At 35.9% G+C, this 18,401-nt stretch overlaps 1 protein-coding gene across 2 annotated transcripts in view; it reads right to left on the bottom strand.

The window, feature by feature from the left end:
- LOC107224409 overlaps positions 1 to 17,896 on the bottom strand; it is a 91,723-nt gene extending 73,827 nt beyond the window's left edge. The window contains exons 1-2 of one of the 2 annotated variants that reach the window (XM_046736289.1): positions 17,811 to 17,896; positions 15,778 to 15,901 (exon numbers count right to left, since the gene is read on the bottom strand). In XM_046736289.1, coding sequence (XP_046592245.1) covers positions 15,778 to 15,784 — 7 coding nt within the window. In that variant the 5' untranslated portion in view covers positions 15,785 to 15,901; positions 17,811 to 17,896. The remainder of the gene's footprint in view (positions 1 to 15,777; positions 15,902 to 17,810) is intronic. The other variant, XM_046736290.1, reaches the window with a different exon arrangement.
- Between the last annotated feature and the right edge of the window lie 505 nt (positions 17,897 to 18,401).

Genomic DNA, 18,401 nt, shown 5'->3' with positions numbered 1-18,401 from the left:
AAAAAAAGGGATTCCTTATCTGCGTTATATACGTATATATGTAGTCGGGGTATAAAATATATATATATATATATATATATATGTTATCATACATACAGGTCGGTAATGGCCGCATCATTGAATAAGAAGGCGCTTATGCAGCGCGATTTTGTCTGCAGTGTTAGGTAAAGAAATGGAGAACCTCTATATGTATATATATATACATATATATGTATGCATATATCTCTATAATATAATATAGGTATCTTACGTGGACGTTAAGGAAGGATAACAGGCACGGGTATTTATATCGAACGGCAAGATTGCAGAATTTGCTCGTATTACTACGAAGTTGTTAAGAAAAATGCACAAAGAGCGAGGGAATGCCGTCCATTTTGATTGTTTTTCCAAAGAAAAGAAAAAAAAAAAAAGGAAAAAAACAAAAAAATATCAACACAATTCCCAAAAAATAATTCATAAATCTTCTTCCTTCTAATTTCTCAAAATGTTTTTTTTTTTTTTTTTTTTTCTTGTTCAGGTATATTTTGCAACGTATGTACGAAAAATAATAATAATAATAATTGTAATAATAACAATAACGACGGTACCAAGACCTCTTGACTTTTATACCATCTTTGCTCGTTTATTTTTATAATCGCGTGCGGTTTTTTTTTTTTTTTCTTTTCTTCTGTTCCTTCAATTCTCTCTCCTCTTCGTCGCGTTCGTTTCAACTTTTTGCAAAGTAGTTACAGGTTTACCCGCGTCTAGAAAATCGCGTGTCGGAATCGCGTGACGAGAGTTCTCCTGCGGCAGTAGTCGCGGGTATGACGCGAACCTTGACAAAAAAAAAAAAAGAGAGAAAAAGAAAAAGAAAAAAAAACAACGCGGTAAATACGTTTTGTACGTACGTGTAAATTCGCTGCGGTGAAGAGTAATAAGCGGTAGAGTGAAAAAAATAAATAAAATAAATTAAAATAAAGTAAACGAAAAATAAGCTGCTGGTTTGAATTTTTTACGACAAAAATTGATCCCACTTGATATTTTTAACGCGGCTTGATCAATCTTCCGTACGCATACATATACGTGCGTATGTGTGTATGTATGGGTGATTCGCGCGAAGGTCGAGTCACGTAGAAAAAGACATGTTTACGTATATATATATACGGTATATAATACATATGTGACAATGACATCTAGAATTATATACAAACTTAGTTGGTCCTGAAAATGGACACCGCGATGATTTCCCAGCGGGAAAATTTCTCGCAGACACAGTCAGCCTCTTGAACGGATTTCTTTGCAAAAAGGTTTACGTGTATACAGACGTATAGGGGGCATTCCGTGTGAAATTTTCAACCAATGTGCCTCGCTCTTTTCGATTTTTATAATTTTTTACCGATATGATGCTGCGACCGAGCCAAAACGGACTCGGAATTTTTTTTCACATTTTTTCTCAAGCCGGAAAATGAAATATCGAAAAATTGAAAAATCAATTTCGAAAACGCCATTTTTTTGTAATCTGAAAAAATTCACACGCGATTCCGCAGACCATTTTATACGTATAAAAATATATCCACGTACGTAAAAGATAAAAAAAAAAAAAAAAAAAGCAAAACGAATTCCAACATGCAACAAACTAAAAACTTGTGAAAGAAATTAGTAAATATTGAGATCCCATTATCGTGTAGTGCTTAAATATCATATTTTAAATCACAAAATCAGTAAGAATTTATGAAAATGGCGTTTTTCGAATTGGTTTTTAAATTGTTTCAAATTTCACGAGTGGCTAAAAAAAGTCCGACAAAATTCCGAGACCCTTTTGGGTCGGTAGCCAACATCGTACTAAAAAATGTTCAAACTCGAAAAGAGTTGAGGTACGCAGGTTACAAATTTGACTTGGAATGCCCCATATATACATATATATATGTATGTATGTATATAAGCTCGCCTCGAAGTCTGCACTTTTATTTATAGATACAGCTATAGCTTTTATGCGGATGACTCCGGCTGCATAATTTTAAACTTTTCCTACGCTGCAGACAAGAAAATTTTTACCCTGGACAACGACTCGGTTCGACTGTTGTGATTATTATATATTATACAAGCGAACGGATCAATATTACGCTATTTGGTATTTGTTCGGAGTTTTCAGAGTTCGCCGATATTCGATCGTGCGAATAAACAGTCTTTTTTGTCGAGCAGAGGAAAACCGGGCAATTATTGATACAGCAACTACGACGACGTGAAAGAAGTTTTTGCTTACTCTCGACGTGAATGGAAAAGAAAAAAAATTAGATACCGATAAAATTCGAGTTCTTTTTTTTATACCGCGAGATAAAAAAAAAAAAAAAATCCGCAATCACTGCTGAGATTGAAATATTTCAAAAGCACCGATGCGCGGTTGAAACGAATAGAGCTGGAGGAAAAATGGAAGGAAACTAAACGATTTTCGAAATGAGAAAAAGGAGTGGCGGAAAAAAAAAAAAAAAAAAAAAAAAGGAAAAAAAAATGCAAAAAAAAGTCCACAAGGCTCGGACGCTTTGGGAATTAAGAAATACCACCGTGGCTCCTGTATCCTCGATCCTTTGCGACGTCGTTCGTCCGCGAGCATCCAATTTCTGTTTTCATCTAGGCGTGTGGTTTTACCGCGTCTAAGGACGAGATTACACTCGTCAAACACTGTGTGTATACATGTACATGTACGTCTATAGATCAGGATGGTCGTTAATTTCCAACGTATAATTCTCACCCACTGAGAAAAATTTCATTTGTTACGGTAACTAGAAAAAATTGTTCGATTCATCGATATTTCGGTCGGAAAACAGGGAAACATAGATTTCGACAGAAAAATGTATTTGACGGTGTTCTCATCACGTTGAAACTTCGAACAGACTGATTTTGTTTTATATAAAATTCCCATCTGTGGTATAAACGTTAAAACATATGACACGTCATTGATAGGTTTGTAAATAATCGCGGCAAAGAGAATAAAAAATAAAAAAAAATAAAAGTGTGGCGCGGTCGTTTGTGAAACGATTTTTATTTGTCTAGTTGATTTCGACACTCTTTCCAACTTCGAGACAAGAGAAAACGTTTTTTCTTTTTTTTTTTCAATCTTCGATTGAGCAAAAAGTCAGATTGATTAAATCATAGTTCTATTCTTTCTTATTCGATAATTGCGACATTTTTCAAAACAATTTCGGCACCGTTTTTACACTCTCTTTTCGACATTATACATCGATTTCAGGAGTTTAGAAGAATGTGTTGAAAATTAACGACCACCCGATATATGTATAAAATGCATGGACGATTGAAAACTAGACGAATCACTGAAACTGATTAAAAATACGATTGCGAAGAGAAGAAAAAAAAAAAAAACACGTTCGAGAAAGATGAATGAAAAAAAAAAAAAAACGAAAAAAAAGATTCTCTGCGACTTGAGAAACGATCTGACCGTGAATATCAATTCGTTGTGTAATTTTACGGTATTATGGGATGCGGATTCCGTTTATTATAAAAGGACGAGGCGTTTGAAACTCGACTAATTGTAAGTGTGGCGAGATTGCGGATGCAGGCGCGTCCCTTGATGCACGGCTCCTCTTTGTCTTGGGATCCCAGATAGAATCTGCATCCAAAACCTGGATCTACATCTCTGCGCGTCTCGGTGATGATGCGATGCTGAAATTCAACCGACGGCAGACTTCGTTTCATCTCGCCGTAAGCACTCCTGGATAATTGCAAAAGCGCGCGCGAGGAAGAGAGAGAGAGAGAGAGAGAGAGAGAAGCACCCTTTTCGGTGGGGGGGGGGGGTAAATATTTTTAGAAACAAACGACGACGGAATTTGACTCGCGATATCGAATTTTCAAAAAAACACGCGGTAATCTGTTTCGTAGAATTTCAAAATGTGAATTATTCAGCCGGAATGGATGCATGAAAAAGTAAAAATTTACAAGTCTAAACTAAAGAAATTAAAAACGTCTCTCAGTGGAAGGTAAAATTTATATGAAGAGAGTTAAAATACATACCGAATAATCGTAATTCTGTATTTTGTTTTGTTGTTTCTTTTTTATTTTTAATTTTTTTTTTTTTTTACGCCATTTGACTTTTCTACGATTCAAATTCATTCGCTTTAAAATTTTACGATAAAACTGCAATTTTTTATATTTTATTTAATTATAAATTCGCAATTGCAATAACTGTCGTAATTCATTCCATATGCGAAATGAAAATTTATCTTCCAACGAATATATAGGGTCGCAAATTTTCGCACGTTGTTATATAAGGTTAATAATTATCTTTGGATTAAGTTCGTTGAATCTCCTGCGGTATGAAAAGATCCTCGAAATTCAGTATCAGGATGATCACGACGGTGTTATTTCACCGTAATTCGTATCTTGCATTTTACATTTGCGTCAGAAGTTGATATAATACGCTGAAAATCGGGAGAATTTAAGCTTTTAATTATTCAGTATACGCATATATAAAGAGTGGAAAAGCTTCCCGGAGTAATCCGTAATGAACCTACATCGTACATATATATGTACGTAATACATACTCGCTCTAATCTTCGTTTCAAAGAGGGCTGACATCGAGTTCTAAAATCACCGCCTCAAACTCGTAAGCACGTTTAATTAAATTCAGGCTCGCAAGATCGAGCGAAACGACACGATGTAAAATAAAAGTGGAAAAACCTTTTTCACCACCAACTTCGCGAGTTAAATATTTTTTAATTACAACTGATCCACATTTTACCCCTTTTTTTATTTTTAAAAATTTTTTAATCTAAATCAGACGCAACGAAACAGAAGAATAAAAAAAGAAGGAATTTTCCAAAAAAAAAATAAAAATAAACATAAAACAAAGAATTTCATCGGGCGGGAAAGTAAGAGAACGTGTAAAAGCAAGGAAAAGCAAGGAATATATATGAAAGTCAACGAAGAAGACGAAGGGAGGGATCGAGATTTATATGCATTATATCGAAGTGCGCGATATTCCCCAAAGAGCGTGCGGTCAAGAAATTTCCGCAACGCTTCGACGTCTCGAGATAGGTGGAGAAGAAGAAAAAGGAGATGAAGAAAGAGAAGAAGAAGAAGTGGGAGGAGGATGAGGACGAGGTCCTTCGGCGAGACGCGAGGATTACAGAAATCCCCGGAGGACGAGGCGGACAGAGACAAAGATGGAGAGACAAGACGATCGTATAAGAAGGTCGGTGAATACAGGAGTCATGAATTTTCCCTTGGAATTTCGTTACAAGCATGGATAAAGAGAGCTGCAGGCATCAAGGCGTACGAAAATTACGACCTCTGCCCGGATGAATTACAAACGGGAGGAATGAATTCAAGTTCTACATAGCGCGGCAAACATTGAGAATAAAAAAAAAACAATAAATAAATAAATGAATAACTATCAAATTGTTGTCGGAATATTCCAGCTACATTTTTTATCACAATTTACGCTCGGATAATATTAGAAACGATGAAAGTTTCTACTGCTACAAATTTTTACAGAAATTCAAACATTTCGCACTGTTTCGTCGAAAATTGTAAGCGTGCGTGAGTTTTCGTAAGAGAGAGAAAATAAATAAATAAACAAATAAATAAAACTTGCAAATTTTCGTGAAAGATTTTTATCTTTTCGGTAAAAAAAAAAAACAGAAAAAAAAATCCACAAGATTCGGCAATTTTTAACGAAAAGAATTATTTCTAAGAGGATGTTCGAAAATCGTAGAAAATTGTAGTATTTTGGACAGAAAATTGCGAATTTCTATGAAAAATTAGAAAAATCTATTATTATCTGTAAAAGATGATTACAATTTCCGACACGTAGGGAATAGTTTTTTTTTTGTCGTAGAAAATCGTGACATTACGTTAAAAAAAAAAAAAAAAACCTGCCAGTTTCTACAAACATAGATGAAAATTAACGTAATTTTGTACGAAAAATAATCACAATTTCGGACACAGAGAACATGAATTGTTTTTCTCGTATTGTGTTTAGAATTTCGTTGAAAGTATAATTTTTTACGAAATCCGCTAATTTATGAAAAACCGCCAGATGTCGCATCTCTCTCACGCGAGAGAAAAAAAATTACGGCAGACAAGTTAAGTACGCGGCAGAATTCGGATCTAAATTCGAAGACCGATCTTCATCTCCGTAAAGTTTACTTATCATAATCTACGAAATACGATGATTTTTAACGTCTCCGCATAAAAATATGTTTATAAGAAAATTAATTGGCGATAAAAAAAAAAAAATCCGTCATTTATGGTGAAAAAAATTGATAAAAATCGGTCAGACGGTACAAAAAATGATACTAGAATCTTCTGATTAAAAAAAAATATACATATGTATTATAAAAAATCGATTTTTATGGTAGATATAAATTCGTTTAGGGTTCCAAATTCAAACTGTATATTTCTTTGCCTTGTCAAAAAAAAAAAAAAGGGAAAAACGACAATCATTACAAATCATTGATTTACATTTTACAAGGCGATTTTTTATTTAATTTTTTTTCCTTCCTATTCGTTCGTACCGCAATCTCGTTGTATACTTAACGACGAGCTCGCGAACAGCGAAGTAAAATATATATAAGGTAACACACCTAATGTTGCAACGCGGAGTTTTCTTTCCTCTAATTCCCCACAGCTCGTGAGTTATATTACCTCGTATTTTTGCCAAGTCGGTAGTTTTCGCGCACCGAGGCAAGATTCAGGGATCAGTCAAAATTTATGTCGCAAACTTCTCCGAGTTATTTTTTCGTCCTCCAACTCCTCGTTCTTCCTTCAAACCGAATAAACGCGTGTCGGAGAAAAATCTTTCAAAGAGGAGGCATGAAAAAAAAAAAAGCTCTCATTCCCTTAAAAGTTTTCGAAAATTTTCTTTACCCCTGCGGTAAAAAATCAGCCGATTGAACGAACGTAAAATATTCGTTCCCGTCGCTTAAAGTTACATGAGAAAAAAAAGAAAAGAAAAAACGTCAAGGGACAATAATCCGGTAATTGGGGGATGAAATTTCTTGAAAACTTTAAAATATGAAAGCTTGTCGATATCTTCAGAAGCTCCGACGCTGCTTCGTTGAAATGGCTTCGGGTTTTGCACGGCGGTTGGTTATTAAAAATGCCTGAATGAAAAGTCTCGTTTTATCCGTCTATACCTACATTATATAAAATAATCGAAGATAAACACGAATATAATAGATTTTATGTACGCACCTATATAATAATAAATTTTAATTAATCAATTAGTCGCTACTTTGAAGTCGTCCCATATTTATGACATGAATTTTCTTTGCCTTATTGTTTTAATACAATACCGATAATTATTGTACGTATAAATGTCACCGTGCAGAAACGATTTCAGTAAAAATTTTTACATGGAAATATATTGCAAGATTGTCTTACGATAATTCAGATGGATAAGAAGCTTGTTTTTTTATCCGTAGCTGGTTTTAAATCCACAAGATCGAAAGCTTCGAAACCGATTTTTTCCAAGTTCTGAATTCAATTTCTAAGATTCAAATCACGAACCTCGATACACTCGGAATTTTTCTTTCAGCCACGGTTACAGTTTTTGAAAATTTTAAAAAAGCTCCTTTTCAAAATCACTTTAAATACTTGCAAACAATTCAGGAATTCGATAAAAAAAAACTATAAAAATTCGGAATAGGTACTTTATCAGAGTTAGTAAAATCATATTCTCGAATCTTTGTCAAGTTTCATGCAATTAAAATACAAGTCAAGTCTGCAGAGTCACACGCGTGTCTAGCATAGAACCGCAAGGGAGCTACGATCAAAGCAGATGATCGTAAATTAGCCCTCGGTAGCAAAGTGCACGGTTTATCTATCCGAGTGGTGTTGAGATCCCGAGGGATGAAGCCTCGCCGTTCTACCGGCGTACAGGGACGTCGTATACAACGACACGTACGTGTACATAATACATATGCGTCTGCATGCGTGCATACACACAGGCGTATATGTAAGCCGAGAAAAATTTCATTTGTTACAGTAATTTAACTAGAAAAATTGAGTAAAACAGGTATCGTTTAAAAAACTATTCGAATATTGTTGGAATTAGTTAAAAAAAACGGGGTTTCATTTTTATCGCGCATTTCCAACCCACCGTGATGAAAACGGTGCAGCAACCTCAACTGCATTATTATCCGTAGTATACCTCAATATATATGTGTATATATATATATATTAGAGTGGCGCAAAAAAACCGATTATTTTTTATTTCTGAGTCTCGCGTGAAAAAGTGATAATTTTTTATGTTTTAAGAGCCTCCTCCAAAGGATAGCTCAAAAAAAAATTTTTAAGAGGTCGCTCCAAATTTTTTTAAATTTCAAAATCCATCGGAAATCGAATTTATTTATTTTTTTTTATTTTTTTTCTCGTTACGGTATAATTTTGTAGACAAAAAAAAAAAAATAAGATTCTGAAAGCTTCAATTCAAAATTTGAATTTTAAAAGGTCACTCAGAATTTTTCTTCTCAGAAGTTATCGAAGAAAATCGAAAATTATATCCCAATGCCAATAAAGCAAATTTAATACGTACTTTAACAGAACAATAAATGATATTATTCTAAATAAAGTTAAAACCTTCAAAATTTAAGATTTGTTATCAAAAGTAACAACAAAGTTTATTTAAATATTGTTAAAATGTTGCAGTTGATTAAATAAAATTATTGAGTTAAAAAAAAAATTATGTTTCTTTTTATTTTGTTTGATTTTCAGTTCATCTCGTGGAAAATTTTTGTCAATTATATCATTAAATAAAAGAAAAAAAATGTATGAAATTTTAAGTTGAATATTAAAATGTCGCTCAAACAAATCCAAAGTCATGCACTAATAAATAAAGAAAAATTCTGAGTGACCTTTTAAAATTCAAATTTTGAATTGAAACTTTCAGAATCTTATTTTTTGTTTGTCTACAAAATTATACCGTAACGAGAAAAAAAATTAAAAAAAAAAAAAAAAAATTCGTTTTTCGATGGATTTTGAAATTTAAAAAAATTTGGAGCGACCTCTTAAAAATTTTTTTTTGAGCTGTCCTTTGGAGGAGGCTCTTAAAACATAAAAAATTATCATTTTTTCACGCGTGACTCAGAAATAGAAAATAGTCGGTTTTTTTGCGCCACCCTAATATATATATATATATATACACATAGTGTCGTATGTAAGGCTTAAAAGCGCGAAGCGTCGGAAGGCGTATTAATTGAAGGACCATATAAGCTGAAGGAGCGGTGCACACGAGGTGCATAAACAGTGTGCAGCCGCTGCAGAAATGCCCCGTAATAATGCAATCTATAATACTCAAGATCCGCTGCGCAGCCTCTTTTTTCATCCCTTATTTTTTCTCATTCTTCTTCCTCTTTTTATCGAGGGTTAACCCTCAAGTTCGACACGCGTTTTATTTGATCTTGTATTCTACTCGCATTTTCTTATTTCCTATCATTCATAACGCATATTTACCTAAGAGATAAAGAAAAGTAATCAGCTAGTAGAAAATTTCGTTTTACTGGGAAATGAACTTCATATTCCAGGTATCAACTGTATTATAATGTTCGTGGATTTTAGGAACGCAACGCCAAGAATTTGTATAATTAAATATCGCGGAAAATAGCGCGAATAGTTGCGAGTGAGCAGTTTTGGTTCGCAAAATGAGAAACTTAAAAAAAAAAAAAGATTGTACGATGATCGGGATAAAGTTTATAAGATAAGCTTGTACTGGCAAAAATTTGGTTAGTTTGCGATTTCCGTATATAGGAGGTAAAGTATCCAAGCGACATTTAAAATATGCCTGAAATATGTAAAGAGGGAAATAATAATAACGGCGTGAATTTTGAATAAAATTAATTGCTCTATTATCCATTCGACGACTTCGAACAGAGTCTGTAGATTTGTCTAGTTGTAAACGCGATTTTTACCTGAACAGTTATTCCACGATCAGCAATGAATGAATTAAACGTAATAAAAGTAACGAAAGAGATGAAAAGAGAAGAAAATACGAAAAAAACAAAAAGCAGAGAGAATCTAGAGAATCTGTAACTGAACAACTTTTCCGAAAAATTTTTTTCGTCAATCATATTTACCGCAGATAAAAACAATCAGGAATTTCCCGAATGACGAAAAACGAGACGCGGAGGCTGCACAAAAGTTTAACCAAAAGAGGGTAAAACGGGGTTGATTAGAGGCGAGACTCTCGAGTGCTGCAGGATTTGCTCAAGAACTTGTCACACCCGAGAACCTTCATTTGCCGAAAATGATGCCGCGAGATCCGAGGAGGGTTGTTACGTACGTACGTAGGGATACATAACACAGCACAGGAAGCGACGAGAATCGCGGAAACAAGTTTATGTTGAACCGAAGGACGGAGAGGAGGGGGAGGAATAACGAAGAGAATTGCGGCGAGGAGTATAATCTGGCGGAAAGAGAAAGATTCGAGAGGGAGGGAGGGAGGGAGGGAGGGGGAATAAAACGCACGAAAAGCCTGCAAGCTCGCCTCCCTAAACTTTTTTCATCCCCCACTCACCCCTGATTCGTGAATTTTTGGGATCAAAGCGACGAAACACGAAACGGGGTTGCGGCCGGTTGAAATAAAGAAAGAGAGTCAATAACCAGAAGGAGGGGAAGAAAAAAAGAAAAGCTTATTGGTGCGTAACGCGATGAGGATTTAGGTGAATCCTTTCGGGTTGACTGAAGGAAAGTTAAACAGGTTGTGTAATATAGATGAAGATAAAGAAATTTTTCTTTGCTCACGGATTGAAATTTGAATATTGATTATTCCACTTTTAATTGGCAAGAGTTATAAATAACGATGAATGAGGATTGTTTTCATTTTTCGGAAACATCGTGCATTTTTTTTTTTTTATCAATTGTTACGGTTTGTTTAAGATTATGTCTTTGCGAGAGGAAATTCTCCTACAATTATCAAAAATTATCTTGTTAATACATAAAAGTCTACAATTTTGCTGAATTAGTGTTATGATGTTGATTTAAAGCTGTTTAACCCTTTTTTTTTGTCACACGTTATTATGCTGAGTCAACTTTTATAAAGAGATAGTATTTCATGGTTTTTGTGGTTTCACTGATTACGAATCTGAAATCTGGTTTAAAAAATTCAAAATAGCTGATCGAATATGGCGGACGAAAATTTCAAATTTGATAGACTACGGTCAAAAAATTCTATGCAAGGGTTTTCAGGGTCGCCGATTGGATTTGACGTACTGAATTTTCGAAATCTGATTTCAGATTCGTAATCAGCGACCCCAAAAACCCCTGGACGGAGTTTTTTCGCCGGATTCGATCGAATTTGAAATTTTTGTTCGTCATATTAGATCCGCCATCTTGAATTTTTCAAATACGATTTCAGATTCGTAATCAGCCTCTCATATACTTTGAATACCGGGTTCCACATTAATCGTCACACGCATGCATGATTATTTATTGGCATTACGTCCGTTTTACGTTAATCGTCTTTCGTCAGGCTGAATAAAAAATCATCCGATCAAACCGAAGCGCAATATTCTCATACGCATAAATTATCGTATCAAATAATTTCTCGCGTTCCATTTTTTCAGAGTAACAACTCAAAGGTTGGGATATAATTTTCTAGCGTCGGTTCTCGGCACTGTTAAAAGGATGATATAATTTCTGCCTGATTAATTAACGAATGACTTCTGCTTATTAGAAAAATTACAAAACTCGAAAGGGAAATCAACTCACACACCTAATTCGCGAATCTGTTCTTCGGGCATAAAAACAGCCCTATTCATCGTCAAACAATTTTTTTCACTGTTCTACCGTGAACCAAATTTCTTGAGATAAGAAAAAACATGAGAAAGAGATTTATAGCGAGTGTCCTGGATGCGTACACGTGTAGACACGTACAACACGAACATATTATACCGGGACAATCTGTTGAAACTTGAAAACCAACCGCGCGTGCGCCAAATAATTAAATATCATTGGTCGGCGAAATATTCCGGCAGCGATATTCTTGTCCGCGATGCAGGCGCGCCAACCTGCGCAAAACGTGTACGTTTGAATTTTCAAAGAGCGTAAGCGTTAAATTCCGACCGTTCTTTGAAGAATCGACTTTCCGACCCGACAACAAAACGCTTCCCAAACCTTTCCGAGTCGCTGCCTCGATTATTTGAGATTCTAACCTCGAAAATTCGTGTCAACCACATCGAAGGCAGAAACGGTTTGGCAGCCGAAAACTCGGGATGGCAAGCCTGCGCGAAGAGCCGATAAAACTCGCGCATGCGCGGTTGATTTTCAAGTATCAAGAGATTGTCTCGGTATATATTTGTACGATACTTACCCGCGTTCGGCAAACAAGACCGTGACACTCTGGTCGGGTAAACAAAAGGCGAGAAAATTAAAGCCTTCGAGTAAAGGGCGTGAGAGAGAATAGCGGTCGTGTGTGCACGTACGACACGCAACATACGTCGCGTATATGCGTAACAACAAACCCGAAGGGAGTCTCACCGAGAGCGAAAGATCAAACGGAAATGTTTGCATCTGCGGTGGGAAGGAAAGAGGAGACGGAAATCGTCACGGAATTATGTGTACGCATATATCTGTGTAGGTGTATCATACGCGTTTTGGGTAACAATTAAAACCCTCCTCCCCCTCCCCTGTAAATCAAGAAGCCCTTGCGCTTTCAACATTTCGACACCCACGCAAATGTTCTGGTTCTACGTTTGTTCTCGATATTCGCGTTATTAGGCTGCTCGGGTTTCCTTAATGGGAGAAATTTTGCGTGTAACAATTGTGGGGTGATTGGAGGAGAATTTTTGCGGGTTTTCTGCTTTTTTCGTTTACGGGGGAAGATACCGACGGTGGAAAGGAGTGCAGAAATAAAAGAGAGGAATCCGAAGAGATGAAAGGGAAGAGAAGTTGAAATAAAATTATTCGATCTCTCAATGTTATAAGAGTTACAAATTTTTGCGGATTTTCGATTGGAATAAAGGCTCGTGATTGTTGTAAAAGGCTGAAAACTTACGGGGGTGATATTTGTAGTCGAAAATTGTTGTACGATAGAAAAAGTTGAATACAGATGATTCTATGTGAGTATTCAGTTGATGAATATCGAGCTTAATTTGCAGATTTGCAATTCAATAAAATCGTGAAACTTAACAATTCATTTCGGGCGGGGTTCAAATTTCGGATTTGAAATGTCCCGAAAGCGCGAAATTCCGAAATTTTTGTTGGTGACGATCACGGTAAAGAAATCAAACTTTGAGGAAATATGAAAGTTTTCAATGGTCCGAAACCCGACGCTCAAAGTTTCGAAAGTGCAAAAGTTGGAAAATTAAAATATCTGAAACATCGAAATTCAATTTTTCGAAATTTTGCTCTATCGTTACTTGAATTTTCGGAATCTTGGATTTCGGAACTTTGAGCCGCCGGCTTTCCGACCAATCGAAACTTTGTTGTTTCTCCAAAGTTTCATTTCTTTACTTCAACTTTCGCCAGCAAATAATTCGGGATTAAGCGCTTTCGAAACTTTTAAAATTCGGAACTTCAACCCCGTCCCCTTAATTTATTTTTCCGCTTATAATTCCTCCTTTTTTTTTATTCAGACAAGAAACCGAATCCGTTTACTTTCACTGCCGACTTCGTGCATTAATTGAGATGGCAAATAATTTACCTGCAGATACAGCCATGCATACAATATTGTAGAGTGATGGGAATGCCAATAATTGCTGCAATGATCAAGGACTCACCGCCAACGTTGGAAAATGGAGAGAGCGTTCGTTACATTATTAAATTACACACAATTTTTTTAATATCCGGAACAGTGAGCAAACCTGTTAACGGCTCGCGGTTGTAGTTTAACTTGGTCAACGATTAAAAAAACTTGCGAGTATTTCTCTCTGAATTTTGCGACTGCTTGTTAACGCCGTTGAAAGAAGTACGAGCACGTATATTTTTACCTTTAAATAATGTAGAACAGAAAAGCCATTGAATTGGGATCGACTATACATTTCGCGCGTTGGAAAAATTTTTTAGGCTGAATTTTCCAACAAGAATCATAACAGCAATGTTTTTTTCTCTTTTCTCTATTTTTTTCTAACAATTTCTACAGTAACTTTTTTAATCGTCAAGGAAATTTTAGTCGGCCAAAAATCGACATAATTTTACTAATCTTATTACGAAATATTCGCACGTTTATTAAATGAGTATTTATCAGATTCTATTCGTAAGCTGTAAAGTTCAAAATTCACTGTAAAACTTTTTTTTTCCGTTACGTTGACGTGGTTAACCATTTAATTTCTCAACATTTCAACGATATATAATAATTTTTTAAACAATCTAAAATAAAGCATCGATGTATTGTATATATATATACTTTAAGCTTTTGTTTATAAATTACAATATTGTCTAATTTTGTACTTTCGAAGCTTGCTAACGTAACAATCCGACAAATATACTCAAAGTACGATTTTATCATAACAAAATTAACAAATATATCGATTCTTATCCGATCAATTTCCTCAACTTCGCAATATTACATTGTAGTGTAAAAATTTTCACCCTGAAATCAGGTTAAACAATCCGCAAAAAAATTTTCCCCGCGATACTTATCATCGCAATGAAAAGGGAAGAGTGTAAAAATTTTTGCTATCATTTTGAAAACGGCCGAGTGAAAAAATCTGAAATCGATCAGACTTGGCAGAAAAATGAAAAGGTTAATTATAATTAAACTTTTACCGCAAATTATAATTCTCTGCAATGCTTAAACTCTACATATTATTATTATTATTACGCCTACAAGAATCACAACTTCTACCTGGTTGAATTTTTTTACATTGTTCGTTAAATTTTTTTTATTATTATTTTGGATTGGGAATAGAACGAATATTTTATCTGGAAATACGATCGTACAACTGTAAAGCTTATTGACATCCCCTATCGAATATCCGATAATCCGATTGAAACCTCCAGCCGGGAAACCGGATCGCTTTTCTGATCGGCGTCTGGTTCTACATTAACACCAAATGGCTAATAAATTCATAGCGAAATTGCAGCCTCGCCGACTAATCGATCAATTTTTTTATCCGCCGATTTAAACGTTTTATATTATATTTAAGCCGGATTTTCGACGGACGATCTCTGCCCGTAAGAATTGCATCATAAACACATTATTGTTTACCAACCTACCGGCCGATATTTTTACCTATAAAATAAATGCGTAGAAGAGTAAGCGCCGAGAGTTTTACTACGCAATAGTTGATATAACACGTGTAATAAAGATAAATGAATTCTGGATAAATAATCGTTGATTATTCAAAAGGGTTTTGCCGAGTCTCGACGGGGGTAAAAAGTCCTGAAATTATCGCCCCGAGGGATGCATCAGAAGGACTCCCCGGGAGCCACTTTGCTAAATATTTGCATATTCCCCGAGTTCCATGGCTTTGTGCAACATACATATTACATGTGTATATTATATATATACGTACATTAAGCGTGTATAATTCACATTACAGTGAAAAAAAACCAACAAAAAACACGGTGACATAAAAAAAATATAAAAGAAAAAGCAAAGAAGACAATAATAATTTGTCTACATAATTCGATGTTGGGATGAAAATGATGAAATTATTAATTCTGTACACTGGGGGAAATTTTTAGTTACGGTTACCGCTCGGTCCATGACTATTTTCATTTTTTACCACAATCGACAAAATATACTTCTAGGTAAAAAATGAAAAGTAATTTTTCTCAGTGTACGAGGTTTAACGGTTGAAAAATTGTAAAATAATCAATTGCAGTAATTGGGCGTTCACTCACCGTTCATTTTCCACGCCGCCGTTGATTTCAAAAGTTTTCCAGGGAAAAAAAAAATCCTCCACCTCCTCAAATTCGAACAAAGAGATCCGTCCGTGTTACAGATGGGGAAAATAACTTATCACCACTGAAATCACCAAACGCGTATATTTAGGTACAATTTATACACATGACATACCAAGAGATATATTTAGAAACACGACGAGAAATTTTTATAATACCGACACTTCGATTAATTATTATTATTATTATTATTATTATTATTAACAAACTCGCAGAATTTTTTCAAACTCGGAATACGGATTAATCTACAGATTTTCACATCAGCTGACAATGAGTCGGTTGAAATTGCACTTGATATTTTTATTGAATTTTTATTTTATTTTTTTTCTTCTTCCTCTCTCTCTTCTTTCCAACTTTTTCCCCTCTTTTATTTTCACGACTCAAAGTGACAACTAGAACAATTCCGCTCGCAATTAGTTCCCCGATTCGTGCTGCTCCGCGTGACGACGAACCGATATTAAAAGTCAAGTGGCTTATTCATCGGATCCTCAAGATTCGGTTTTCTTCGTCTCGAAAGCGTCAAGTTAGGTATAGCTGAATTTCGATTCGGTTATTAATATCAAACCGCGAGTTTTGTAACGTCGAGAAATTTTTATAATTAAACCGAATTTATTTATTGCCAAAAATTATTCACACATTCTGTTTTTTTTTGTTTGTATTTTTCAAATCTTTTTTATATCTGAATATCCGCGGTAATTTCTTCGCACTTCCTGACACGCGTAACGCAAATTGTAATGAAATAAAGTAATTGGGTTACGTTGAATTTTGAGAAACGGAACGAGGCGAAGAAGAAAAAAAAAAGAAAACGAAAAAAATAAAACAGGAATGAGAAATAAAAAGGACGAAAATTACGTTTCAAATTTTTTCAACTCGTTCCTTTAATTCGATCGTTTGAATTGATGATTTTTTTTTTTTGTTTTCTTTTCAATCTCCGGGTTAAATTCGCAATTCGCAGCGTGATTGAAAACCGTGTGTAAGGAATTTGAAATATTTCGTCAGGTACTCGGTATCTCGTCAACGGTGTTTTGCGAATAGTGTGAAAATTGTGGAAAAAGAGAAAAGTGGGGGAACAAAAAAAAAAAAAAAAAAAATCAGGGAAAGAGGCAAAGAGATGAGAAAAGAAAGTGAAGCTCTTCAGACCCTCGTTGACTCGCCGCGACGCGACGGTATTCATTGTACGAGAAAACGTGCGAAAAAGCCAAGGGGTAGAAGAAGTCAAAACTCTGCACGGACGATATACACGCATACATGTACGATGATGCATACGAATGCCTCACCATATATACATATATATATATATACACACGTGCACGCACAAGTAGCACGAAAAGGTTGGTAAACGCTGAAGAGTCGTCAGTGGGTTTCATTCTGCCCGGGGATGAAAAAAGCGAAATTTGCTCACTCGAGACGCGAGCGTGGTGAGAAGGAAGAAGAGGACGAGAAAAAAATAAATAAAAATAAAGAAACAAATAATCAAAAGTGGCCCCCGGAAAGAGGAAGAAAAAAAAAAAAAAAAACAGAACATTAGCCTAACGAACGAGTTTATACCGCAAAAGTTTCGATATCGTCGAGGAATACGAATGAAAGAAAAACAATATTGCAGCTGTTAAAAGTTTTTTAAAGACACCGTAAATCGTGTGCGTAGATTTTACACGTACAAACGTGCATGGTACGAGATAAAATTATAATCTTAACCGAATATCGTAGCGCAATAGTGTCGACTGCGTGTGCGTGTGTGCGTGAAAGTTGGAGAAAAATGAAAAAAAAATTAATGACGAGTCACGACCGAAGGAATGAAAAAAAAAAAAAAAACAAGATGAAAAGTCGAAAAGGTGCGGGAGAAAAAAAAAAAACAAAAACGACACGTGAAAGGTACGGCGAAGATCAACAAAGCGGGACGGACGTAGTCTGACGTTTGGTAAACTAATGAAACGAAAAATCTCCCTCCAATAACGTATATTCAAATAAATTACGTGATTATTGTTATACCGTTTTCGGGACGGTCGACGAAACGGGAAAGACGCTGTTACGACCTGCAGGAAAGAAGAAGAAGAAGAAGAAGAAGAAGAAGAAGAAGAAGAATTTTGTCCGGACCAAGCGAGTCGTCCCCCCCCCCCCCCCCCCGACTCTTTCTCTTTTTCCCTCTCGCCCTCTCTCTCTCTTTTACCCCCCCTTTCCGCCCGACGTCACTCTCTCTCTCTCTCTCTCTCTCTCCCCCTTCCACTCTCCCCCCCCCCGCCCTTGTCCGTATTTTCCTCCGTTCGCCGCCCTCGCAGTTTACCCTGCGTGGGAAAAGTGACCCAGTTTCAAGGGGGTCTCAGGGGGTTGAGAGACTCGCGCGTCGGTCGGCGTTTAGCTTCAAACCGAACACGAACGCGGCGCGGGACGAACTGAGCTCCGAGCTATTCCGCCAGAGCCGCCAACCCCTCCTCTCCCCACCCCGACACCCTTCCGCCAACGCCATCCCCCACCACTTCATATCGATCACTGCGCAGTCCGCTCGTCCAGCAGCATCCCCCTCAACGAGAAGGGCAAAGCTCCGTTCAACCCCGACCCGTCTTCTT

This window comes from Neodiprion lecontei, chromosome 4 (assembly GCF_021901455.1).
Source record: "Neodiprion lecontei isolate iyNeoLeco1 chromosome 4, iyNeoLeco1.1, whole genome shotgun sequence".
In the NCBI taxonomy this organism is placed as follows: Eukaryota; Metazoa; Arthropoda; class Insecta; order Hymenoptera; family Diprionidae; genus Neodiprion; species Neodiprion lecontei.
This window is presented reverse-complemented; position numbering and strand designations above follow the sequence as displayed.